General features: G+C 42.3%; 2 protein-coding genes across 3 annotated transcripts in view; one reads left to right on the top strand and one right to left on the bottom strand.

Annotated features, from left to right (window-relative positions):
• Window positions 1-10,988: 10,988 nt before the first annotated feature.
• Window positions 10,989-12,838, bottom strand: LOC126505435 (uncharacterized). The gene is made up of 3 exons (XM_050148313.1): window positions 12,715-12,838; window positions 11,813-12,440; window positions 10,989-11,554 (listed from the first exon to the last, which is right to left on the bottom strand). The coding sequence occupies exons 1-3, from the start codon at window positions 12,836-12,838 to the stop codon at window positions 11,509-11,511; spliced, it is 798 nt and encodes a 265-aa protein (XP_050004270.1). The 3' UTR covers window positions 10,989-11,508.
• Tmcc1 (transmembrane and coiled-coil domain family 1) overlaps window positions 12,124-25,892 on the top strand; it is a 200,165-nt gene continuing 186,396 nt past the window's right edge. The window contains exons 1-2 of one of the 2 annotated variants that reach the window (XM_050148363.1): window positions 12,145-12,226; window positions 16,425-16,567. The gene's annotated coding sequence lies outside the window, so the exon portion shown is untranslated. Of the gene's footprint in view, window positions 12,227-16,424; window positions 16,568-25,892 lie in introns of both variants that reach the window. The other variant, XM_050148362.1, reaches the window with a different exon arrangement.

The following is a 25,892-nucleotide window of genomic DNA, read 5'->3' as shown; positions in this document are numbered from 1 at the left end:
AACCTTAACCATTATCCTAAACCATAGTCATAAATATAACCTTAGTCAGATCACTATACATAAAATTAACCATAATCATATTGTTAATCTTAACTCTAACTCTGAACGTAAGGATATACTAAATGGAAACATTAAACGTAAAACAAATGCTAACCCTAATCATACCTTAAACTTAACTTACTGCCTTGTTGGGGTTTCTATTGCTGTGATGAAACACCATGACCAGAAGCAACCTGGAGAGGGACATTTATTTCACTCACAGGTCCATATAACAGTTCAGCAAAAGCAATGAGACCAGGAGCTCAAGCAGGGCAGGATCCTGGAGGCAGGATCTAAAGCAGCAGCCATGGAAGAGTGTTGCTTACTGGCTCTTTTTTTTTTTTTTTTTTTTTTTTTTTTTTTTTTGTAGAAGCCAGAACCGCCATCCCAGGGGTGGCACCACCCTCAATGAGCTGGGCCCTCCCCAAGGATTACTGTTTTGAAAACTGTCCTACGGGCTTGCCTACAGCCCAATCTTACGGAATCATGTTCTCAATTGAAGCTCCCTCCTCTCTGGTGACTCTAGCTTGTGTCGACATAAAACCAACCATCACACTTACCCTAACCATAATTATTCTCCAACACGATCCCCGAATCTAACCCTAACATTAATGTTAGACATAACCTAAACTGAGCCCTAACCATAGCCATGAAGCTAACCCTAAAAGTTTAAAGATGTGTAACGGCAAATCTGCCCTCACATTATTCATAACCCTGACAACCCCTTCCCCTAGTGTAAGTGTAGCGCTGCCAGCATAGCTCCACCAAACTGAAACCATGACCATGACCTTAATACTAACACTAACAATAATGATAAACCTAACCCTTATGGTGACCCAGACCCCAACACAAGCCCTATCCCTAACTCTACCTCTAAACCCAATATAACTCCAAACCTAACGATACATCTTAAAGTAATCGGAACCAAAAAATTCAGGGTAACCACAATTGTAACCCTTACTGTAACACTATCTTACTGTACAAATCCTAATCTTGCACCCTAACCCTATCCCTAAACCTAACATTTAACCCCCTAACAGTAAACTAACCCTAACTTCTCACCCTAATCCCTAACATGCATTTACTAGCTCTCTCACAGGCAGACCTAGATGTGCAATTTTAAAAACACATGTGTTTCCTAGCTTATAATAGATAGGGAATATGTGCAGGTTCACATGTACCTGGATTTCCTAGCTCTATCATAAATATGAATGTGTTCACTGGTTCACACACACACATGCATTTTCTAGTTCTGTCATAGGTCAACCTGTATGCACATATTCACATGCGGGCAGTTTTAAAGCATGGCCATATGTTGGCCTGTATGTGCACGTTCAGGCAAGGATTATCTGTGCATGGCCACACATCAATGTGTACAGGCATGTCCGTACACATGCACTTTCCAAGCCCTGCCATATGTTGCCATATATTTGTATGTTCCCATATATGCTATATGTCACTTCTACCACATGAGATGTCCCAAAAGAATCACAGCAACATTTCCAGTGTCCTTACTGCAATGTAAGCTTGCACTTAAACCTGAAGAGACCTCAGACAAACCCACTTCATGAAAGCTGAAGAAAGGCCGGGGAGCTGCTGCAGACCAAAGGAGTTTAAAGACATGGCAATTCAATGCAGCCCAAGTCTGAGGAAAAGAAAAGTCAGAGGGACACAGAGGCAAGGCAACACTGGGTATGAGCTATCCATTACCCAGCAGTTACTGGTTTGAGGGTGTGACTCAGTTCGTAGAGTGATTTAGTAGTGTGTACAAAGTCCTGGATTTGAACCCAGTATTGTCTATAAGCCAAGGGTCACGGTGCACACCTGCAGTAACAGCTCAGGAGAAGACAGGATCAGAATTGCAAGGTCACCCAGAGCTACAGAGAAAATTTGAAAGATGGGGGAGAAGGCTTAGTGTTTAAGAGCACTGGCTGTTCTTCCAGAGGATCCAAGATTGATTCCCAGCACCTACAATGGAGGCTCACAATTACTTAAGTTCAGCTCCAAGGGATCCGATTCTCTTATGGCCTCTACAAGCACCCACCCACATATTATTAAATAAATAAAAATAATTTTAAAAAGTAAATTTGAGGCCAGCCTAACTCACAAGACTCTGGGAGCTGATTGTGTCTTTAAGTATTGTTATCAATATATATTTGTTGAACTTGCTAACCTAGTTTGTTGTCTTTGCTGTGATAAAACACTGATAAAACAAAAACAACTTAGGGAGGAAAAAATTGATTTGGCTTATAGGTTACAGTCCATCACTGAGGGAAGCTGAGGCAGAAATCTGGATGCGAGAACTATAGAGACCATGGAGGAACACTTCTTACTGGCTTGCTTCCCATGGCTTGCTAGGATTGCTATTTCACACAGCCCAAGACCACCAGTCCAGGGGTGGCATTGCGTGCAGTAGGCTGAGCAAACAAACAAAAATACCCCCACACACGTGTCTACAAGTCAGTTTGGCGGGGGTATTTTCTCACTTAAGATTCTTTTTTCCCAAGTGACTCAGTCTTGCGTCAAGTTGACAAAACTAACCAGAACAATACCTATGATGGGGACAGAGGATGCGAGCCCTGCTCCTAGGAAACATAACTGGGAAGAAAATGCATATACGCTGCACTCTCGGATGTCTGCGGGGAGCGGAGAGAGGGGAAGCATGACTAGACATGGCCACCTGCTAGAAACTGTGAAATCTGAGTTGAGGCTCTACAGGAGTTCTCTGGATTATTAAATCAAATAAGCTATAAATTTGCAATTATTTTCAAAACAAATCAATAGTCCTCAAATGCAGCAGCTTCTGTGGGTAGAACTGAAATTTAATTCAAGATTCTGATGTCTATCTAACTAGGGAGCCTGGTTGCTTCCTTTTTTACAGACGAGGATACTAGGGGCCAGAGAGGGAAGGGATTTGCAGTAGATCCCAATCTGAGTTGGCTGTGGCACAGCTGGATGTCAGGGATCCTAATCTGGTAAACTTCCACTGCTCTCGTAGGACTGTCCCTGCGGCACAGGGTGAGTGTCCTTTCAAGAGATAGGACCTAAGGTTTCTCTGATGTCTCATCCAACTCCTTGCTGACCTGCCTGGATCTCCATGCTAGATCCCTGCTAAGCCTCACCTGTGGGTCTCTTGGCAATGAAAGCTAAGAGACTACATTTCATCAGTCAGCTGACAGGCCAGATGGCACGGATTTAGTTCCTCTCTCATCTATTTCGCTGTCCTACTTAATGCCTATTCTTCTTTAGGGGGTCACAATAACCCAGGCTTACGGCCACAGTAGATGGATCTAAGTATGGACATGGACTCACAAGGGCACAATTTTGACCTTTGATCCCGTTGGCTGTACTTTTTTAAAGATTTATTTATTTATTTATTTATTTATTTATTTATTTATTTATTATGCATACAATGTTCTGTTAACATATATACACCAGAAGAGGTCACCAGATCTCATTATAGATGGTTGTGAGCCACCATGTGGTTGCTAGGAATTGAACTCAGGGCCTCTGGAAGAGCAGCTAGTGCTCTTAACCTCTGAGCCATCTCTCCAGCCCCCCGTTGGCTGTATTAAAAGAAGGCAGGGCACAGGCCATGTGACAAGTCTGGTGTGAGGATCAGGAACCAGACAGCTACTTTTCCAGTCAGGAGAAAGTTGGGTGGGCAAAAGAAAGCTAAGAAAAGCAGAGATGAGATAAAAATATCCTCAGGTCCAGGTGTTTCTGACACCCCCACTACGATCCATAAATGTCAGTCTTATTCCAGGAATTGTTATTTCATGTCAGCTCGTCTGCTGTGCACTTCTGTCACTTGTAAACAAGGTAAACACACCTGTGCTTCTGGTCACTAGCTGTGCCACCTGCGGGACCCACCATACTGTCTCTGCTAGGATAGGAATGGGTACAAAGAGGTGGTGTAGAGGCATTGTCCTACTGCCTCCAGGTCTAATGGAGGGCAGTGGTCTGAATACTGCGGACAAGGCCATTAGTGTTCTCAACTTCCTTACCTGCATGCCTTCTGGAACATGGCCATATCCTCTTCCTTTTGTAGTAAGATCAGGTCGTCAAACATAATCTGTGATTTGTTGACTATCATTAGAAAGAAATAAGTAAAGGAAGCCTTGTCTGATCTCTCCTCAGAGGTCCTCAGTGGCAGTCAGAGGAGGAGTTGGGGGACGTTTGCACCAACATCAAAGCAGTGCTTACATCCTCTTCACCTCTTTGTTTATCCCCACCCACTTTTTGATGCTGGGAATGGGACTCCAGGGCCTTATGTATGCTAAGCAAACACTCAACCACAGAGCTATACCCCTGGCCTAAGTGCACAAACCTAGAGTATGTTTCTGTACACACACTGATCTGCATAACCACTACCGAGATCAACAGACTGGAACATCTCCAGCTCCACACACCCAGGACACCTGCATCCTGGCTCCTAGCCAGCTCACCTCTTGCTGGTCTGACCTACCTCTGCCATCAGTGGTTAGTCTCGTTATCCTTGAACTTCAGGTTGTAGGACCACACAACACATAGTCTTTCTTGTCTGGTTCCTTTCACTCCAAAAAAAAAAATATTCGGAATATTGACTTTTAAAAGATTTATTTTTTAAAGTTCTATGTGTAGGAGTGCTTTTGCTTTTTGTTTTCCTGTATGTATATCTGTGTACAGACCAGAAGAGGGAGTAAGACTCTCTGGAACTGGATTTACAGATGGTGGGGAGCTACAGTGTGGGTTCTGGGAACCAAACCTGGGTTCTCAACAAGAGCAGTCAGTACTCTTAACTGCTGAGCCATCTCTCCAGGCCTGGTGGTGACTCTTTACTGCTGGCTCTAACACTCATGATCCTTTTTTCTTACCATTTGTGTGCAGGGCCCATTGATGCCAGAAACTGTAGGTGAAAGTTTCTATCCTGCCGAGTTCCTCAGCTGTTCAGTCCCAAAGAAACACACAGAGGCTTATATTTATTATAAACTGTTTGGCCTATTAGCTGAGACTTATTAACTGGTCTTACAACTTAAATTAACACACAATTCTTATCTATGTTTAACCACGTACCATGGTACCTTTTCTCAATAAGGCATTTTCATCTTGCTTCATCTACATCTGGATGATGACAGCATCTGTCTTTCCTCTTTCTAGAATTCTTAGTCTGATTGCCCCAACTATACTTCCTGCCTGGCTACTGGCCAATCAGCATTTTATTAAACCAATACAAGTGAAAAATCTTTGCAGTGTACAAGAGCTTTATTCCACGGCAAAAAAAAAAAAAAATGGACATCAGATCCCTTGGAACTGCAGTTACAGATGGCTGTGAGCCACCATGTGTATGCTGGGAACTGAACCCAGCTAAAAGTAGCAAGAGCTCTGAAAAAACTGAGTCATTTCTCCAGGCGTAGAGAGATTGTGCCTTTCATGGAACCCTGTAAAACAATCCCTATTTCTTCATCTTCTTTTTCCCCTCAGGTATGCTGGATGCATTGTGAAGATTTTCACTTGAACACACATAATTTTTTAAAAGTCTGCCAACTCTACAAAAGTGTAAGAACAACAGTTTATAAAACAGGGACCACTCCTTTGGGTTTTGCATATATTGGTTTTATGTTAGTTGCTGCAGGTAGACTGAGCAAATTTTGGTTTTGTATTTCACTTTTTTTTTTTTTGAGACAGGATTTCTCTATGTAGTTCTAGTTGTCCTGGAATTCCCTCTGTAGACTATGATGGCCTTGAACACAGAACTTCACCTGCCTCTGTCTCCTGCGTGCTGGGATTAAAGGCATGTATGGCATGGCTTTGTGATTGTCCTTTTAAAACAAGCATTCTAACAGACATGATTCAGAATAGATTAATACTTCCCTTTTCAGCACTTGGGAGGCAGAGGCAGGCGGATCTCTGTGAGTTCGAGACCAGCCTGGTTGGTCTACAAGAGCTAGTTCCAGGACAGGTTCCAAAACCACAGAGAAACCCTGTCTCGAAAAACCAAAAAAAAAAAAAAAAAAAAAAAATACTTCCCTTTTATCATTACACTTAGCTTGAAATAAAAATTCAGGCACTCTATAGAACAAGATTTTCTTTAAGAGCAGTGCACAGAGTCAGTTGGAAAATAACGTGCTGGAACCTGCTGGGTCAGCATATGTTCTCAGGTTGCACCAGCAACCATGCCTATGGCGACCTCTCTGCTTCTAAGAAAAGGGATGAAATCGGGGTAAACCATTTTTGGCCTTCTGTTGGGCTGGGCCACTGTGGTGTAGTGAATGACATGATGTTAAAGGGGAATTGTATACAGACAGAGGCTATGTTACATGTACCTTGCCTGGCATACCAACTCTGCTGGGGGCAAGCACCTCTCTTAAGAGCATAGCTATTTGGAAAGGGGGAAAAGGACTTGGGCACATGGTTTTGTTGGTGGGGGAACAGGACAGCTTGTATAGCATACCAGGAGTGTAGCTTGTTTTGAAGGTAGGCTTTGCTCCAATGTTCATTAGAATATATGAAAGCTGCTGCGGTCGCCTTGGCCTGGGTGTCAGGAGACAGCTTGGATGCAATCTGACCTGTCCCACCACCACCTTCCAGTGTCACCAATAGTGGCTTAAGTATTTCTTACGTGTCAGTCACTCCAATTCCTTTCAGGGTTATTCATTTTCAGCTTAAAGCTCATCTGTGAGGTCAGGATCACTGTAGAAGCAGACAGCACTGAGGTGACTTGTCCAAGACATCAGGTGGAGTAGCAATATTTGCACAGGAACGCAGGCCATCCATCTCTAGTCCATGCTAGTCCCTAAGGGGCAGGAGGAGCTGATACGCATTTTTAGGACTGAAAGCTAAATTGGTAGATTTAAGTCTATGGAGGTGCAAATGAGACAACAGAAAAATCTGCAACAAATAGAAGGGGTGTGTGTGTGGGGGGGCTGCTTAGTGGTTTAGAGTGCTGGCTACTCTTCCAGGTGACCGGATAGGCTTATGCTGCTTGTAATTCCTTATGGGGAATCTGCTGCCCCCTTCTGGTCCCTAATGGCATCGGCTCAGAAACGCATAAATTAATTATTTTATTTATTTATTTATTTATTTTAGGCTCAGCCAAACACAAGGAGCATTTATTTAAAGAACAGAATCACAATTTTTCCTTTGGTAATTTTCTCCAAAGAACCTCAGAGGGCCGGGGGTTCAGACCAGTTGAAAGGTCCCCAGATTTCTAGAGTTCACCATCCAGAGATGTTTAAGGGAGAAGTTAAATATGTGTTAAGCCCAGAAAGGGGAAGTTCAGGATGTTTTTTTGAGATTACTTCGTGGAAGAAGCTGACCTGTGTTGTGAGGTCAGCAAAAACTTCCCTGAGGAAATGACATTTAAGCTGAGGCCTCATGTCATCTGTTAGGAAAGAAAGCTGTACTAAACACATGGTGTGTGTGTGTAGGCACTGAGGTGGGAGAGAAAAATTTGCACAATAGTTAGAATTCAGAGATATTAGCTAATTTGCTTGGATCCATGGAAATATATATTTCCAGCTTTTACTTTTTGTAATTTTTTCTTTTATATGTGTGAGTGTTTTTGCCTCTGTGTGTGCATGTGCAACATATGCATACAGTGCCCACAGAGGTCAGGTGCCAATCCCTGGAACTGCATTTACAGATGGTTGGAAGGGACCACATGAATACTGGGAGCTAAACCCAGATCCTCTGCAAAAGCAACACGTGCTCTGAATCCCTGAACCATCTCTGCAGCACCACCCCACCCTCATCTTTTATTTATTATTGGTTTTGCATACATATATGGCTCACAGAACCTGTGTGGCAGAGGTCAGATACAACTTTTGGGAGTTGCTTCTTTCCTGCCATGTTGTTTGAGGCAATATCAAACCAATTCTCCTGTCTCCACTTCATCTCACAAGAACATGAAGATTACAGATGTGGGTGCTAATGTATCCTGACTTCACGTGGGCTTTCCAGACTGATCTTAGGTCAACAGGGTTCTGCACTTACACTCCCAGAGCCCTTTGGTCCACCCACTTCCCACATGGTTTTGAGACAGGATCTCACTACGTAACTAGACTAGCCATCCTCCTGCTTCTTCTGACTTCCCAGTACAGGGATTATAGGTAAAAACCACCTTACCTGGCTTATCGGAGTACATTATTCAAGAGCACTTCAATGTTTCTGTGCTCCTGTGTGGCGTGGCCACTGGATGAGACAGTCTTCTTTGAGCTTTTTAGATCTTAAATAGTTCCTACTCAACTCAAATTTTGTGAGACTACATTTTTAGCTGGCTATCCACACTGACAAGTGAAGTACATACTTACAAACACAGGAGGATCTGGAAACATGAGGCATTACTGCATCCTAGTTACAGTGACAAATTTTCCTGGGCAAAATAGTAACTTGGGGAATAAAGGCATATTTTAGGTCACAATTTCAGGCTACAACCCATCACTGAGAAGATGTCATAGTGGCATGAGTCTGGGATAGCTGGTCATATTCACAGTCAAAAGCAGAGGGAGAATGCATGCATGCATGTATGCATGCATGCATGATATCGGAAGTCTTTCTGTCTACATGTTGCTTTTATGGGTTGATGAATAAAGAAACAGGCTTGGCCTGATAGGATAGAACAGAACTAGGTGGGGGAAACTAAACTGAATGCTGGAAGAAAGAAGGGCAGAGTCAAGGAGAAGCCATGTAGCCACCACTGGAGACAAGACATGCTGAAACTTTGCTAGTAGGCCATGGTGATACACAGATTAATGGAGATGGGTTAAATTAAGATGTAAAGGTTAGCCAATAAAAAGCTAGAGGTAATGGGGCAAGCAGTGATTTAAATAATATAGTTTTGTGTGATTATTTTGGGTCTGAGCTGCCAGGCAGCCGGGAAACAAACAAGTGGTCTTCCTAGCAATACATGCATGCATGCTTTAAATGCTTAGCTCACCTATTCCACTTATAAAGTCCAGGGTTCAGCTCATTAAAAAGATGCTGCCCATTTTTAGCGTGGGTCTTCTCACTTCAATTCATGAAATTAAGAAAATCTCTCACAGGCACACTTATAGGCTAACCTGATCTAGATAGTTCCCAATTGAGCTTCTGTTTCCAGGTGATTCTAGATTGTGTCAAGTTGCAAACTAAAACCCACCAGCACTGGGGGTAGAAAAATGGTTCAGAAGTTAAGAGTGCTTGCTGCTTTTCTAGATGACACACATTCCTAGAACTCATACGGCAGCCCAGAACCACCTAACTCCAGTTTCAGAGAACCCAATGCCCTCTCCCAGCCTCTACAGGCACCAGGCATACACATGGTACACATATTATGTGCAGGCAAACAGTCATACACATAAGTCTTTGCTTTTGGTTCTCTTTTTTAATAACTTATTTAAATTTATTTTATGTGCGTTGGTGTGAAGGTATCAGATCTTCAGGCATCTCAATAGGCAAAGAAGTTCTGTAGAGGCTGAAATGACCAATCCTCATTATTGAGAGGAAAATGAAGTTACCAGGACACAGTCGAGACATATTCCTGGTTAACTTTGTACTGCAGTATCAATGCTTTCATTTTACAAGGATCAAAGGTGGAAGGAGAACATGATCCAAGGACTCTGCACCCTCTTCTGGGCAAAGCATGGCTGTTTTTTCACTATATTATGTTAAGTGGAAGCATGACTTAGTGTGGTGGCTCCTGTAGGCTCATATGTTTGACTAGTTAGTCATCAGGGAGTGATACTACTCGGGAAGGATTAGGAGGTGTGTCCTTATTGGAGTAGGTGTGGCCTTGTTGGAGGAAGCCTGTCACTGGCTTCAAGGGCCCAAGGTAGGGTCAGTGGCTCTCTCTTCCTGCTACCTGTGGATCAGGATGTAGAACTCTCAGCTACTTCTCCAGCACCATGTCTGCTGGCATGCCACCATGTTCCCTGCCTTGATGATAATGGACTAAACATCTGAAACAGTAAACCAGCCCCAATTAAATGCTTTCTTTTATAAGACTTGCTTTGGCCATGGTGTCTCTTCACAGCAATAGAAGACTGACTAAGACACTTAGTTTTTTCTTTATCTGGGTTTCTTTATTAAGTATGGCTAAGGAGATGAGTAAGAGTGTGACAGGTGGGTCACCAGTCTTTAGTTGTAGTTACTCCAACGACAGTATGTATCTTGTGGTTTTAATCTGCAAATCCCCAGATGACTAATGTTATCTTTTCGTGTTTAATGGTCATTTTTACATCTTGTGAAATACTTACCAAAGCCTTCTGCCTACTGATTTATTGGTTGTTTGTTTTATTATTTAGGGCAGAGGAGGTACATAGTTTAGCTCTTACTGAGCACATGTAAGGCCCTGGTTCAATCCTCAGGACTGAGAGAGAGGAAAAGAAGTTCTTACATATTCTGGACACAAGACTTTCATTGGATATATTCTACTTTAGTTTATTTCCCATCAATAACTTGCCTTTTTGTCTTTCCTTTTTCTCTCTCTCTCTCTTTCTTTTTTTTTTTTTTTCTAGACAGGGTCTCTCTATACAGCCCTGTGTGTCCTGAAACTCAATCTGTAGACCAGGCTGTCCTCAAACTCACAGAGATCCACCTGTCTCTGCCTCCCCAGTGCTGGGATTAAAGGTGTGCACCACCACTGCCCGCCATGCCTTTTTAATTCCTTAAATGTTTATAAACTACATACATTTTGATAACATTTATCAAATAAAGTTGGTTATGGTTCATGCCTTTAAAGTAAGTTTTTAACCTTTCTCAGGGATACAAAGATTTTTTTCTACATTTTCTTCTTTCTTTTCAGGTTTATCTTTCAGATTTAGGTTTATCGCTCATTTTTTTTTAAAAAATTAACTTACTGTTTTACAATTTCATATATTTATTCTTCATTTTCAGATTACTTTCCTTAATGGCTTCATTCACACTGCCCCTTAAATCTGCAAGCTCACCCTCACCACCCCCTTCCCCTTCAGCCTTCACTCCACCGACACTTATCTATTTCACCCCCAAACAACGTTTTTCTCTATGACCACTCTCCTACCTTGCCTTAACTATCTCGCCAGTAGCCTCCTGACTGGCCTTCCCCCCACCTCCACCCCTAGGCCACTTTTCAAATGCCTGCGCCATCATTTAAAATCAGACAAAATCAAGTTACTAGCCTTGCAGCCACGGCTGAAGGAAACCCAAACCTGTCCCTGCGCTCCTTTGCTCACCTCCTTTCACAAGCAGTCTAAGTCATGGCTGCACCGCAATCAGTGGTCTCTCAGCTCCCCTACTGGCCAAGCTATACCCTCAACCAGTGCACTCTTCCCAATTCAAAGGCTGAACCGAGCTCTATCATCCCCCGCTGATTTCGCTCAAACTTCACAAGGCCAAGGACTCCGTTTATTCCCGCCTTGCACTTCCAGCTGCTCCAACACGAAAGAAGCTTCCACGTCCCAGTGATGGACGACTAAACTAGAGTAACAGGTAGAATTAAAGGGATGGGCTGGGGGCCACTTGGCAGTTTCTTCAGCGGTGATATTTGACGAAAAGGCAGTCCGTTAGCTGGAAGGCCCTGGGAGTCAAGGAGGAGAAAATAGTGTGTGACTCGGGGCGTGTACCCCAGAAATTAGCCTCAGCCTGCACCAATCAGGGGCTGAGGACACAAGGAGCTCTGGGGACGACGAGCCGAGAAACTGAGGAGCCCCGGAGCGGAGGGATTGAGAGGCTGAAGAGAAGAGGAGCCAAGGATACGACAAGCCCAGGGGCCGAAGAACCGAGGTGCTGAAGCGCCCCGGCTTCCGCACTCCAGGAAGGGAAAGGAAGAACTCACCTGGAGACAGAGCGCCCCAGCCCACTTGGCCTGCGCCCGCGTGGGTGGGCGGGCCCGAGGCGTGGCCACACCTTCTGAGTCCGGTCACGCCCCTGACGGCGTGCGCGTCCCCGCCGGGCGCCGCCTCGCGCCTGCGCCATCAGCGGGAGCCGGAGGTGGTGGGCGGCGGTGGCGACGGTGCGCGCTCTCGCTCTCGCACTCCCTGTCGTTCCCTCGCGCCGCTTCGCGCTCGCGCGCCGGGGCCGTGGCGGCGGCGGCGGCGTTAGCTGTGGCCGAAGGGTGCGGGGGGCGGGCCGGGAGGGGGAGGGTGGGGTGGGGATGGACCAGGCGCCGCGGCTGCAGCTGCGGGAGCCGGCGCTGGAGCCCAAGCCGCGGCGCTGGCGGAGACGCCGGCTGTCCGTCGTCTCTCCAACGGTGAGTGACTGGCCCAGGCCGTGGGTGGGGACGGGCGGTCTCCCCGGCGCGGCAGCGGGGCCTCCTCGCGGCCTGGAACCAATCGGACCTTTTGCTGCCCCGGTGGCGCCGAAGCCCCGGGCCTCGGGCTGGACCTCGCGTCGCCGGGCTTCCTGCCTGTCACTGGGACACCCCCCCCCCCTTTCCCGGCACTCTCCCCGGCTCCCCCTTCGGACTGAGCAGAACGAGGGGCTTCTGAGGACTCGCGCCCCAGGCCCTAGGCCTTCCAGTCAGTCGAGGTCTTAGAACCCTCGCTCGTTCGGCCCTGCGGTCCCTTAAAGTTGGCCACCGAGAGTCAGTCCTTGCCACCAGAAACAAGTCGTGCACCTTTTGTTTTGATTCTGAACTTGTGGTTTAACTTGGAGGAGGAAGCCCGCAGTCTTGGGGAGAATCGTTGAGAGGGAGAGTCTAGGTGGGCCGGGCTTGGCCCTAGGGTGCCCTTTATTAACCCTTTTTGTGGAGAGCAGGGGGCCGCAGTGAACTGCGCTTCGCTCCCAAGCCCGGGATTTCAGCCTCAGCCAAAGTGTGGATGAATGGTGTTGTTCCAGTGGTCCAGTGTCTGTCCGGCCCCATCCCTAGACAGTGTTGGAGGAGATTCCCCCTGGTGGATCTGCGGGGGTTTCTGGAAGTGTCTCACTTGAGCTGTTGGAGAATATATTTGCTTTGGTGACACGTTTTATATTAATTTCTGTAGATTGTAGCCAATGGCCTGACTTAGGTATAATAGAGAAAAAGAGGACCATGCAACCCATTTAAAATGGTTGTTGTAAATCTGACATAGTCGTCAAAAAATAAAAAATAAAAAACTGTGCCACGAGTGTCCCTGTGAAAGGATGGAATTCCTAAATTAGCTTTTATTTAAAAAAAGAAAAAAAACCTAACAAACTCCTGAGATTGGGAAGCAGGTTGCCACTTTAAAATATATCACGAATTTAATTTGTTTCTCTGTCCAGGGTCTTACATTTTAGAAGTTAAACTGAAAATCCTTGTCTTCAGAATTGAAGTATATAGAATTTCTGTGTAGAAATTGTAGCAAAGTCTAGAGGTAAAGAACCTTAACGGAAATGTTAGTAACATGAAATTTCTCCAGGAGGTGGGGTCTGTCCTCCACTTTGATTTACAGATTACAAGATTGAGACTGAGATTGGGAGTGGGTGATAATTTTACAGTGTCGTGTAACAGGGATGCTCAAAACCATGTCCTCCACCAACAGAGTTACAGAGTTGGGTTGGTGGGTTTTTTTTTTTTTTTTATTTCACACACCCACTCTCTGGCTAGTAGAGAAACATTAAAAAGCTGCTTCTGGTTTGTGGGTGGTAACCTTTTAATTTCTAAAGATTTTTCAGCTGCTTACAGACTAAATAGCTGATGAGCCCCAAAGGAAAATTCTAGATATTAAAAATTCATTAGCACATGATCTAGATCTCTTGTAATTATGAGCATCTATTAAAGATCCGACATGGTGTCGGTACTGTGTACTCTGTAGGAAATGAGATTTCTCAGAGTATTTGCATCTTAAGATAAATACGCGCAAACAGCTGTGGTTGTCATACCACTTGGCAGTAGCTGAGCCTTCCGTGGCTCCCTGGAGTTTCAGGGTCTTGCACTAGTTGGTGAGACCAGTACTTTGAGCTGTTTGGTTCATCCCTGCGAGAACAGGAGAAAGTCTAAACTCTTGTGACATTATGGACCACTTGCTCGTTAATTCACCAGGTGTTTACTGAGCCCTTACTTTGGCCCAGAAGTCTTTCTAGATTGTGGTGAAGGAACAAAAACAGACAAGGCCTCTGTCTCAGTAAGCTGTATTCTGTGTGGAGCTGGGGAGTAGACGGTAAGCAGACAGGACCATTTCAGGTAATATAAGACAGTAGGCAGTAAGCTTTGCTTTGTTGCTTTTGTGAAGGAGAAGGTAAATACTTTAGGCTTTGGGGCACACCACCTCTGCCGCAGCCATGCGGCTGCTGTTTCACTGTGTGCCTCAACAGACAGAAGGTAAACTGGCGTGTCTATTTTCTAGTTAAATTTGGACACTGAAGTTTTAATTTCATTCAATTTTTACATATCATGTAATATTCGTTCTTCCCTCCCTGTTCTTCTGCCTGTGCGCCACCACGCCCAGCTATTATAAAATCTTACAAGTTGAAAGAAAAATTAATTCTCACTCAATTACTTTCTTAAATTTTCTGAGTGGTTTTCTAGCCTGTATATGAACAGCTTTCATGAAGGAAAATTCATGACTTCCAGATAGTCTATGCTGGTGTAGATGTAATCGTTAGAATCTTCCTCCTGTGAGATTTGATCTTCTTACCTGGGAGTGAGCTTGCCTTGGTGTGTTAACAGAAATCACTCACATAAAGTGCAAACTGTACGAGACAGCCCTCTAAACTCAGAAAATATGGTCTGAATATTTTTGTATATATAATCATTTAGAATTATTATGCACATTAAAGGCCAGGAGACACTGAGCTTCATGGGAGGAAGGAACAGGGGAAAGGAATTTTTATGTAGATTTATAGGCCTCCAAACCCTTTGCTTTTAAAAATAGCTAATCTCTAGCAGAGTGTGGGAGAAGGAGAATTTTGATGGGCTGCTTCCTTCATTCAAACTTTATTTCTGTTGTTAAATTAAATCTCCATCACACTAATAAATGCTTATAGTTGTACCATTAAAATTAAGGTGACATACAGGTAAAGGCATGATACAAAATGTAGCCAACATATGTACCCTGTCCTGTGAAAAGTTGTTACAAAAATCTTGGCCACCTGCTTCCCTTCTTTCCCTGTTGGCATTTCCTGTTGTGGTGCTAGGGAACAGCTGTCACTTTCTTTGTCCTTGAGTATTGGTCACATCTTACCAGAAGTCAGCTGGTATGTTAATTGGTGTATAGTGATTATTTTTTGCCACATGGTTCTTAAAGTGTTTGAGCATTGCTAGTGTGTTGACATTCAACTTTTTACCTTTCAGAGATTCTTTTTGTTTGTTTGTTTTTTTTTTTTTTGTCAAGGTGAGAAGTTTTTACATTTCTTTCCTTTTTAACGTATATTTATTTTTTGGGTGTGTCTGGGTGTATTGTGCGCGCGTGTGTGTGTGTGTGTGTCACAGCACTTGTGGAGGTAAAGGACAATCTACAGGACTCAGTTATTTCCACCGTGTTGGTCTCAGAGATTGAACCCAAGTCATCAGGATTGGTGGCAAACACCATGCCTAATCATCTCTCTAGTCCACTTTCTTATATTTCTTGTTGCCTTTTTCTCATTTATTTACCATTTAGATTGCTCTTGTGAATGTGCCTGTTTATCATTCCTTTACTTTGATGTCCTGAAGTACATATTATGATACAGACTCAAAGTTTTGATATCTGAACTGAAACCTTCTTTTTTGACTGAGATCAAGTGTAGACTTTATATTTCTCATTCTTTCATCTCTACCTTTTAAGCGTTCTTGTATTCTGTGCTGTTTCATGTACACTATCACTACTTCAAAGTAAGACACGCTTCATGAAGGCAAAGATTATATTTTAGGCATTTCCTTTTCTTTTATGGTCCTGGAGATCACACCCACAGCCTTGTATATGCTAGGCGAGCACTTTACTCTTACCCACCAAACCATCTTTCTATCCCTTTCTCATTATCTGTATCCTTCTACTTTGCAGTGAGAAGCTGTCCACCTCTTATTTACTTAATTCTACAGTTCTAGTCTTTACATGCAGTGATTTCAAGGTGGTTAATTTTGGGTGACAACTGTATTAACTTAAGGACAGTGCTTCTGAACAGTTCCTTTCCTTTTGATCATTTAGACTGAGTAAATGTTTCTTCAGTTGGTCCTGAGCTTGTCCCAGTAGTTGTAATGGATTTCATTCTCCTGTCACATTTTGGGTTCTACTCTGAGAACCCTGTGTGTCCTGGTTATTTAATTAATCAGTATTATTTTATTGTTTAATCAGTATTATATACTGATTTAGTTCACCTTGCTTTAAGTGTCTGTAGGGCTTGATAGACTTTTATATATTGTTTAAAAATATAGCTGGTCCTGTGTTTTACTTTGATATATTTTTCTGATGTGTGTGGGGTGTGTGTATGACTACACATGTGCAGAGGTCAGGGAGAACATTGAGTGTCCTAAATGACCTGTTACTCTCTGCCATATTGTTTTGAGACAGTATTGCTCATTGAACCGGGAGCTAGGCTGGTGGATCGCAAGCCTCAGAGATCTTCTGTTTTCACCCACCACAGCACTGGTGTTACAAGCCCAGCTTATTTTGTGAATACTGGGGCTTTGAAGTCAGGTCCTCATGCTTGCACAGTAAGTGTTCCTGCCCACTAGGCCATCTAGCTCCTAATAATTTAACTTGTTTTTTTTTTGGGGGGGGGGGTGAGTAGTGTATATGTTTGTGTTAGATGTTGACTTCAGTTATCTTCCTTGGTGGCTTTTCACCTTATCTTTCTGAGACAAGGTGTCTGGGTGACCTGGGTGCTTACCAGTTGGCTAGATTGTTTGGCCAGGGAGCTTCCAAGATCCATCTTACTCACTTCCTCTGTGTTAGGGTTATAGAGGTGCAGGGTAATGCAGGGGTTTTTGTTTTGTTTGTTTTTTTTTATGCGTGTTGGGGATCTTGGACTTGGATTTTTCCTCTTGTGTAGCAGACATTTTACTATTTCTCCAGTCTAATTTTAAATATCTTATATTTATAGTTACATTATCATGCACAATAACTTCACAGCACTAGAAAATTAGTAATTTGCATGTTTGCTCCCCCCCAGCTGTTGGAAGTCACTCATTAATCTGCTATAACTTTCCTTTTCTAAAATGTCGTATCAAAAATTTTAAAGTACTGGGGCTAGAGAGGTGTCTCAGCAGTTAAGAACACCTGCACCTACTGCTTTTGCAGAAGACAGAGATTTGTTTTCCGCACACACATGGCAGCTCATAACTGTCTGTAGCTCCAATTACAGGTGATTCTACACCCTCTGCTAGACTTTGGGCACTGCATACTTGTTGTGTACATATAGAGATGCAGGCAGACAAAAAGATGCTGAGAATTGAACCAAGGTCCTCTGAAAGAGCAATCAGTGCTTTTAACTACTGAGCTATCTCTCCAGCCCCTTGAACACCTTTAATGAGCAAAACTTTTTTTAAAGTATTAGGCGATACATGGAACAAACATATAGACATGTATTTTTGTTGTAATTCATATGAAAAATTCACAACTGAAATGTGTAATTAACTCTTCATAATGCTCTATTCAGTGTTTTTAGTATATTCATAATGTTGTACAGTTGCTACCATATACTCATAACACTTATCATTTCTAAAAGAACCCTCACCCATTGAACAGGCTCTTTCCTCCATCCTCTGGTAATTACCAGTCTTATTTCTTCCCCAGGAATTTGTCTCTTCTGGATATTTTTTATAAAAGAAGCCATATGATGTTACAGGCATTTTGCTTCTGCTTTCTTTCACTTGCTGATTCTAATGGTCCATATGCTAGCATATTTCAGTACTATTTTATGGCCAAATATTTCCTTTATAGGGGCTGGAGAAGTGGCTCCGTGGTTAATAAAGCTTGCTGTTTTTCCAGACCTGAGTTTTGTCCTCACCACTCACATTGGTTAGCGCTGTACTGCCTGTAATTATGTAATTCCAGCTCCAGATGATCTGAGGACACCACATGTATGCATTTGTTCTGCCTCCACCATATAGATAAAGTAACATAAATCTTTAAAAATTCTTTTGTATAGTTAACACTACATTTTAGTTATGGCTTTATCGGTTGATGAATATTTACAGTTTTCTTGTAACCCAGTCTGACCATGAATTTGAGGTTGGCCTTGAACTCCCAATCCTCCTACCTCTGTCTCCCAAATGCTAGGATTTCAGATGTGTACACTTTGCCCAGCCTCTACTTTTTGAATGTTAAGAATCATTTTGTTTTGCCAGGCATGGTAGTATGTGTCTCTTATCTCAGTTAACTCATTTGAGATGTGAGTATATCTTGAGCTCAGGAATTTGAGGCCAATTTGAGCAACATAACAAGGTCAGTGTCAGAAGAGTCAGGTGGGGAGGGAGAGGGGGGGCAGGGAGGAAGGGAGGAAGAGGAAATGCTAATTGGAACTTTCTTGTATAGATTTAAAGAAAAAATTGGCCGCTTCTTCAGTTGAATTGATGTGGTTCTTTGGATCAGTGTATGACCATATAAACTGAAAATCACCACAGATCTGCAGTGAAATTGAAGCATTGGAAGTTGCTAGCTCACATATAATATTCTTAAGTGAAAAATGAAGTCACAAAATTTTCTTTTTTACTCCATTTTTCAGAGTAATGAATTTTTGTCCTTAGCCAGGCACCAATAGTTGACCTCTTGAATTTTGTCCGAACATCCTGATGTATAGTGTGTACTATTGAGTTGTGGCAGGGAGGAGCAAGTAGTCTTGCTAGAGAACTTGAAATATTGGGTCTGGTGCAGGGCTCAAAGGATCTGAATGGATCCATTTCATTTAACATTATGTATTTGGAGGAATCCTGGGCAGTATTCCATTCCCATTCTGTTCTCTGGCTTCAAATAATATTGAATTACAGAGATTTTATTCTTACTAACCACATTTCCCCTGAGGTTTGAACTATGATGTTTTCTGATATTCTTTTTCTTTCTCCATCTGACCCAAGTTTTATTGTGCAACTACTCCTTTGATTAATTAATTTTCCTCAGGAAGACTTGATAAAGGTCTCTTCTTTTTGCCAGTTTAGAGTAGCTTGGCTGATTGATTAAATTAACCTTCTTTAAAGCAAAGAACATTATTTGCTGACTTACTTTTTGACTTGACTTCAGGACTGTCTGCAGACACAGAAAATTAAATTATATATTGGCCTCCGTACTTTATCTGAAAATGCTATTTTATAAGCAACCCCTTAAAAAGGCTTGAAAACCACCTGTAAATGCAACATTGGACTAGATTTTAGTTTCATTTTTCCAAAAGACACTCTGTTGTGGGATATGCATCTTGAGAATATTGATTCTGGTTTAAGGGAAAGCATGGTAGAACTGAATTCTGTTAATCAAGAATCTTGTTTTTTTTTTTTTTTAAGATAGACACCTCCTTCTTTCCTTCCTTCTCTCCCCCCTATTCTCCTGTCCTTCCTTCCTTCCTTCCTCTCTTCCTCCCTTCCTCCCTTTCTCCATCTGGAGACAGGAAGGTCTTAATATAGTTTACAGTGGCCTCTATGTATGTAGCCCAAGCTGGCCTTAAGCTCTCAAACCTCCTGCTGCTTCTACCTTTTTTAGTGCTTCTGATTATAGCTATATTCCACCATGTCCAGCTTGTGAAAAGTCATTTTTATTTTAATAATATAATTGGATTTAATTTTTTTATTTCTAGGACTCTTCAGTGTGTGTGTGTGTGTGTGTGTGTGTGTGTGTGTGTGTGTGTGTAGTTCAGGTTTCTGTGTGGAATGTTTCCCCTGATTAAATATTTCTTATGGTTCCTTTTATAGTTAGTATTTCTTGGAACGTCTTTAACGTCAACTATGTGAGTATGGACCTGCCTGTTGTTGACGACTGTGTTCTATTGTTTTAAAGATGTTGCTTTACTTTCTGCTATATTTGTGTTCATCCTCATCTTTATATATGTTTGGGTTTTTTTCATACTTTTATTTCCATTTCAAAAAAAAGTTTTGTTTCTTAGATAGTGTTATATATATTTCCCAAGGTGGCCTAAAACTTGCTATTTAGCCAAGAGTGATCTGCTCTTGGAGTCTTCTTTTTTTCTGTCTCCCAAGTGCTAGCCTTACAAGTGTGTACCTTGGTGTAGTTTCTGGGGATCAAACCCAAGTTGTCAGACATTGCTGCAAGCATCCTTACCCGCTGAGCCAGAACATTGTTTCTTTGTTGTTGTCATTATAAGGAATTTAAGGGTTCTTGGATCTTAATCCCACTTCAGATACACAATTTTGAGATATTTTCTTCCATTCTGTTTTCTTGAGCTCCATTTAAAATTTTTGCTTTGTTGTTGACAAGACAGGGTTGTCTGCATTGCCTCTGCTGACCTAGAATTCAGAGTCATTCTACCTCAGCTTTCTGAGCATTAACGGTTAAGAGTATGTGCCACTAAGCCTGAGTTAAGATGTTTTCTCTTTTCTAGGGTTTCTAAGGAGTTTGATTTTGATGTGCTTTGGTAATGTTTTAATTTTCTTACGTTCTTTCCTTGTTTTGTTGAGCTTTTGGGATTTACTACTTCCTCATTAAAATACCCCTTTCTGTAGTTAGTAGTTATATGTGTGTTATTACATGTTACCAGGCTTCTTGAGGTTGCCCCAGCTTCACTGCCCTTGGTTTCATCTGGTTAGTTGGTTGCTGTGTCTTTGCAGTCACTTTACCTCCTGCTTAGTCTCATGCAGCCTGTTTCAGTCAGCCACTATATGTATCTACACGGTCCGGCTGGTGAGAGAGGCAGGGACACAGCCTAGCTTGCCACCAGACTAGAACAGATTTCCAGTTCTGTAAGATTGCTGACAAGGACACGAAAGCACTGTGTCAGGTTAACCTTAATGTCCCTCAGTTTCCATATTAACTTTTGGTATTTTGCAAGATTACTTAACATTTCTGCTCAGGGACATTTGTATTAGTTCTACAGTACTTGTTTCATTTGCTGCCAGAATGCTTGTGCTGCTTGGTGGACTTTTGACTGCTAAGATTATTTGGGTGTGTTATGACCATCATTCTTGCTATGACACACTTGAAATATCTTTTTACATATTTATAATTTATACAAATGTGCAGCACGCCGCTCCTGCCAGCAGAAGAGACGACTGCAACAGGATTCTTCTCAGAACACACTTTATTGGAGCACTTACACTTGAGGTTGTAAAGAGGCAAAAGACCCCGTCCCCGTGACGCAGAAGAATATATAGGGTGCCAGACAAAGCCCTGATGTGTCATCAACCCAATGGCTCAGGCCAGAATGGAGTGATCGTGCTTAAATTATGATTGGCCAGATAGGATGGCCAGATCGAAATACTCCCCGCGTTGTGGGGGGGGCTCGCACGCGCATGGGCTGTGTGCGCACATGCGCACAAGTTGTCTGTCAAGTTGCGCACAAGCTGTCAAGTTTGACGTGGAACAGCAAATGGCGCCCAGGCCCCGTGCCCCTGACATGACAGCGCCATGGTGCGCGCTACATCTCCGCGCGCTACACAAATGAGTTATGTTTTCTGTTTTAAATGATTAGAGTTTTCCTTAGTTGTTGCTTTCCTTGGTAACTCTGCTGCCAGACAGGTTGACCCATTTTCTATCACTTTTATGTGTTCACATTAACTTTTTATGAAAAATTTTTTGTATGAGTGTTTTGCCTGCATGTATATCTGTTTGCCACATGTGTGCCTTGTGCCTATGGAGGTCAGAAGAGGGCATCTGATCACCTAGAACTGGAGTTACAGGTAGTTGTAAACCACCATATGCGTGCTGGGAATTGGACCCTGATCTCTCTGCAAGAGAAGCCAGTGCTCTTAACCACTGTGCCATCTCTGCAGCCCCTAACTTGGAAAATTTTAAAGACTAAAAACTGATAGCTGTTTGTTAACCGGTTGTTAAAAAAAACTATTGCATTTTTATTTAGTGTGTGCGCGCTCATGTTGGGGTCAGAGAACAACTTATTATTAGAGTTGGTTCTCTTATACAGTATGCTTCCTGAGAATCAAACTCAGGTCCTCAAGCTTGGTGGCAAGTACTTTTATCTGCTAAGATCTTCTGGCCCTGTCATTCACATTCAGTAGTATTTGTTTCTCCTTCTGCTGCCCCTCTGTCCAACAGGTATCACCCTTTAGAAAACACATACCCACTGTTAGCACTTCCTTTACATGCTGACCCTTGGTAAACAGATGTTCTTGGTCACAGGTTTAGAATGAGAGTTAATACTCCATATTGGATTTCTTTCTATAAGAATTTGCTTCTGTGTCTCTTTTTAAAAAGATCCTTTGGAGAAGCATTTTGGATTCCAGCTACTCACCATCTCTGCAAAGTGAGCTCTCTGCTTCTGTGTGTCTGAGGTGTGCCCTTTTTCCTGCAGGTACTTCATGCAGGTACCCAGTGCCACATACAGTGGTGATGCATCCAGACACTGTCCTCTCTAGTACTCAGTTCTTTTATGCACTTGCTCTTTTCTCCTATTTCCTTTTCCTTCTAACAGCTGTGCTAGCTCAATAAGAATTTTCCCACTGTATTTAATATAGCAGCTCATTGTTCAACACTGGACTGAAGTATCAGAAAGCAGTTTGTTGAGACTGTAACTTTGATGAACTTTGCTTTCATTCTGCATAAACTTAATGGTTCTGGGAAAGTTATATAACAGTAACGTGGGCATATGACTTTGTGGTTAGTTTCAGTATCATTGGCAAGAAGAAATATGGTGCTGTAGATTTTGAATTAGAAATTAAGATTCCAAACTCAGTTCTGACATTACTGTTATGCTTTGAGAATTAATATATGTTTGTTGTTTCATCTCTTAAATTGGAAAATTTGCTTGCTTTAGACACCTTCATGGGATTATTATTAGAATTAAATTAAAAATTGGTGTGAAAGACTACCCGAAAGACTATAAAGGGCTCTTGTTGCTTTATCACACCATAGGCAGAGTAATTCATTCCACTCTCTAGTCTTTTTCTGGAAACCTCTGATAGTATAGACCTGCTATGATCATGACCCTGTTTTTCAGTCCTATGGATCAAACCCAGAGCTTTGTATAAGCCCTCTACTCCTCCCAGCTCCACAAGTAAATTTTTAAAATATCCAGTTCTTAATCATGGATGCACAACAGTTTTACAGTGTCCCAAGTTTTTACCGAATACCCTTCAGTATACTTTATTTTTATTTTGTTATTTTTTAACTTACTTTTATTTTATGTTCACCAGTGTTTTACCTGCATATATTGTGTGCAAGGGTGTCAGATTCCCTGAAACTGGAGTTACAAACAGTTGTAAGCTACCATGTGGGTCCTGGGAATTAAACCAGAAATTTAAATTCTGGAAGAGCAACCAGTGCTCTTATTAAAAAAAAAATTGAACTATTTCTCCAGTTCCTTGTTATTATTTTTTTGACACAGGTTCTCATCATGTAATTATAGTTACCTGAAACTTACCATGCAGTCCAGACTGGCTTCTAAATCACTGAATTTTACCTGCCTCTGCCTCCCTGTGTGCTGGGATTAAAGGTTTCTGCCACCATGCCCAATCAGTATATTCTGTAAGTTTTTACTGTTTTTTTAATTTATGTATATGGATGTTTTGCCTGTGTATATACCTGTTTGCTGCATGTGTGCAGTGCCTGCAGAGAGTATCAGATTCCCTGGAGCTGGAATTATAGATAGATGATTGATTGCAAACCATAAGTGAGTGCTAGGAACTGAACTTGTACCCTCTGGAAAAGCATCAAGTGCTCTGACCCATATCTCCAACTCATTACTCTATTTTCATTTTTTAAATTTTATTGTATTTATTTTGAGGCAAAGTTCTACTTTGTAGCCATGACTGGCCTCAGATTCATTATGTCGACCAGACTGGTCCTGAACTCACAGAAATCTGTCTGCCTCTGTCTCCCCTTACTCCATTACTCTATTAAAGTGTATTTGTTGAGTATGATTCTAAGAAGAAAATGTAGAGTCAGAAATTCGGGCATGATTCCTTGTGCCTGTAGTCCCAGCACTCTTTAGGCTCACGGGGAAGATTGCTGTGAGTTATTAGCCACCCTGTGCTACATAGTTCAAGACCAGTCTGGGCTACAGAGAGAGACCCTATTTCAAAACAGCAACTACAACAAAAGTAAGCTTAGGTGGTAGTGAACTATTTTGCTTTATAAACTAGTAGCTTGGACAAGATCAAAAGCAGAATTACCAGTGAGGAGGTTGTTGCAAACAAAACTGAAAGAAGAAGGCTGTTTGGGCTAGAAGGTAGCAGAGATTGTGATGTGTAGTTTGATTTGGGTGTGTGCTTTGGAACAAAAGTAAAGAGGCAAGGTTCGTTATGAGGGCTTTGCACTACATTCTTAGTAAATGCCCTTGCTGTACACTCAGATGGGAAAGACTGGAAGAGAAAGTTATTGGGAGAGGGAAACAGGAGCTCAGTTTTTAGACATCCATAGAGATGACTTGGGGATTAGTGGTGCTGAACAGGCATCCAGGATTTAGGAAGGAAGGGTCTGCTGGAGGCATACTTAAGGATATTGTTGACCCAGAAGGATAAAACAAGGATTAGATGCCAGAGGGCTAGCAGAGATGAAAGGAGTAGCTGAAGAACTTAATTACTAATGTTTACAGGTCAGATAGAGGAGGAGAAAACACAAAGAGGTAGATTAAAACAGAGTTACAGAGGCTCCCTGAAGCCAGTGAGTGGAGTGTGTCAAGGAGTAGGAAGTAGGCCACTGTGTGTAACACTGGGAATTAACCATTTGTGGAAAAGGGTTAGAAACATGGTCAGAAATGATTTTAGTGAGACTGTAAAGGTTAAAGTCTGATAGGAGTGGGAGTCTTTCTAAAAACAAATCACATTCTAAACCCTGATGAATTTGGATATTTAGATAGAAATCTGCTACACTGTACAAATAGACCTCTCCTACCCCCACTGCGGTACCTGGTATCAGATGCAAAAATTGTTGCCACACCCCCAGCCCTAGATAAACATCTGCTTGTTTAAATAATATTACTGACCACTGCTTTGATTAATTTGTTCAGTTTAAGTAATGTTGGACATTTTTATTTGAAGAAATCTCTATGTGATTCTCAACTAGTAGCTCTTGGTTCCTAATTGTTTCATACCTTACGGTTTTATATTGACTTGGCAGTTACTATGAAAAGTAAGAGAACTGGGGATTGGGTAGGAGACAGTGGCTGTCAGCAGCTGTGTTATAGGCTAGAATGACACTTTGGTCTGTCAAAGGGCCTTTTGTGTTCTTGCTGTCCATTCTCAATCAGAAGTATCCAGAATATGTGGCTTCCTTTACCAGATAAGCTTGTATAGATAAGCAAAGTGGTCAGAGGTGACTAGATCCAGCTTCACATAAGCCTTTGTGTAAGATAAATTTTTCTTCATTTGTTTATTAAAAGGTACTGTTGAGTACTCAAATATCTGATGCTTCTGTTCTAGGTGTTTAAGATATAATAAATAAAAATTTGTGCCTTATTAGAGTTTATGTTCTAGTGGAAATGCAGTAGCAGATGGAGGCCATAGCTAATTTGTGGACTCAGGCTAGTACTATCATAATGCATCGGGCTGCAGAAAGCCCAGGGAAGGCTAGTGTAAGTTGAACTTTCCTTTCACAGATACTGTGGGGGAAACAAGAAGCAATTGAGCATTTACCTGGCAACATGATTGTGCAGGGAGATTAAGGTTACCAAAGTTTATTCTCTCCTTTTTAGATTCTTCTGTGTAATGGCAGTTTGTTTATAAGAGTGATCCCATGGCAGTTCAAGTTAGCAGCCATTGCCGGGCGGTGGTGGCGCACGCCTTTAATCCCAGCACTCGGGAGGCAGAGGCAGGCGGATCTCTGTGAGTTCGAGGCCAGCCTGGTCTACAAGAGGTAGTTCCGGGATCGGCACCAAAGCTACAGAGAAACCCTGTCTCGAAAAAACAAAACAAACAAAAAAAA

The sequence above is a fragment of the Alexandromys fortis genome, unplaced genomic scaffold (assembly GCF_014885135.2).
Source record: "Alexandromys fortis isolate MF-2015 unplaced genomic scaffold, M_Fortis_MF-2015_v1.1 scaffold_59, whole genome shotgun sequence".
NCBI lineage: Eukaryota > Metazoa > Chordata > Mammalia > Rodentia > Cricetidae > Alexandromys > Alexandromys fortis.
Note: the sequence above shows the minus strand (reverse complement) of the source record. Positions and strands in the feature narration are given on the sequence as shown.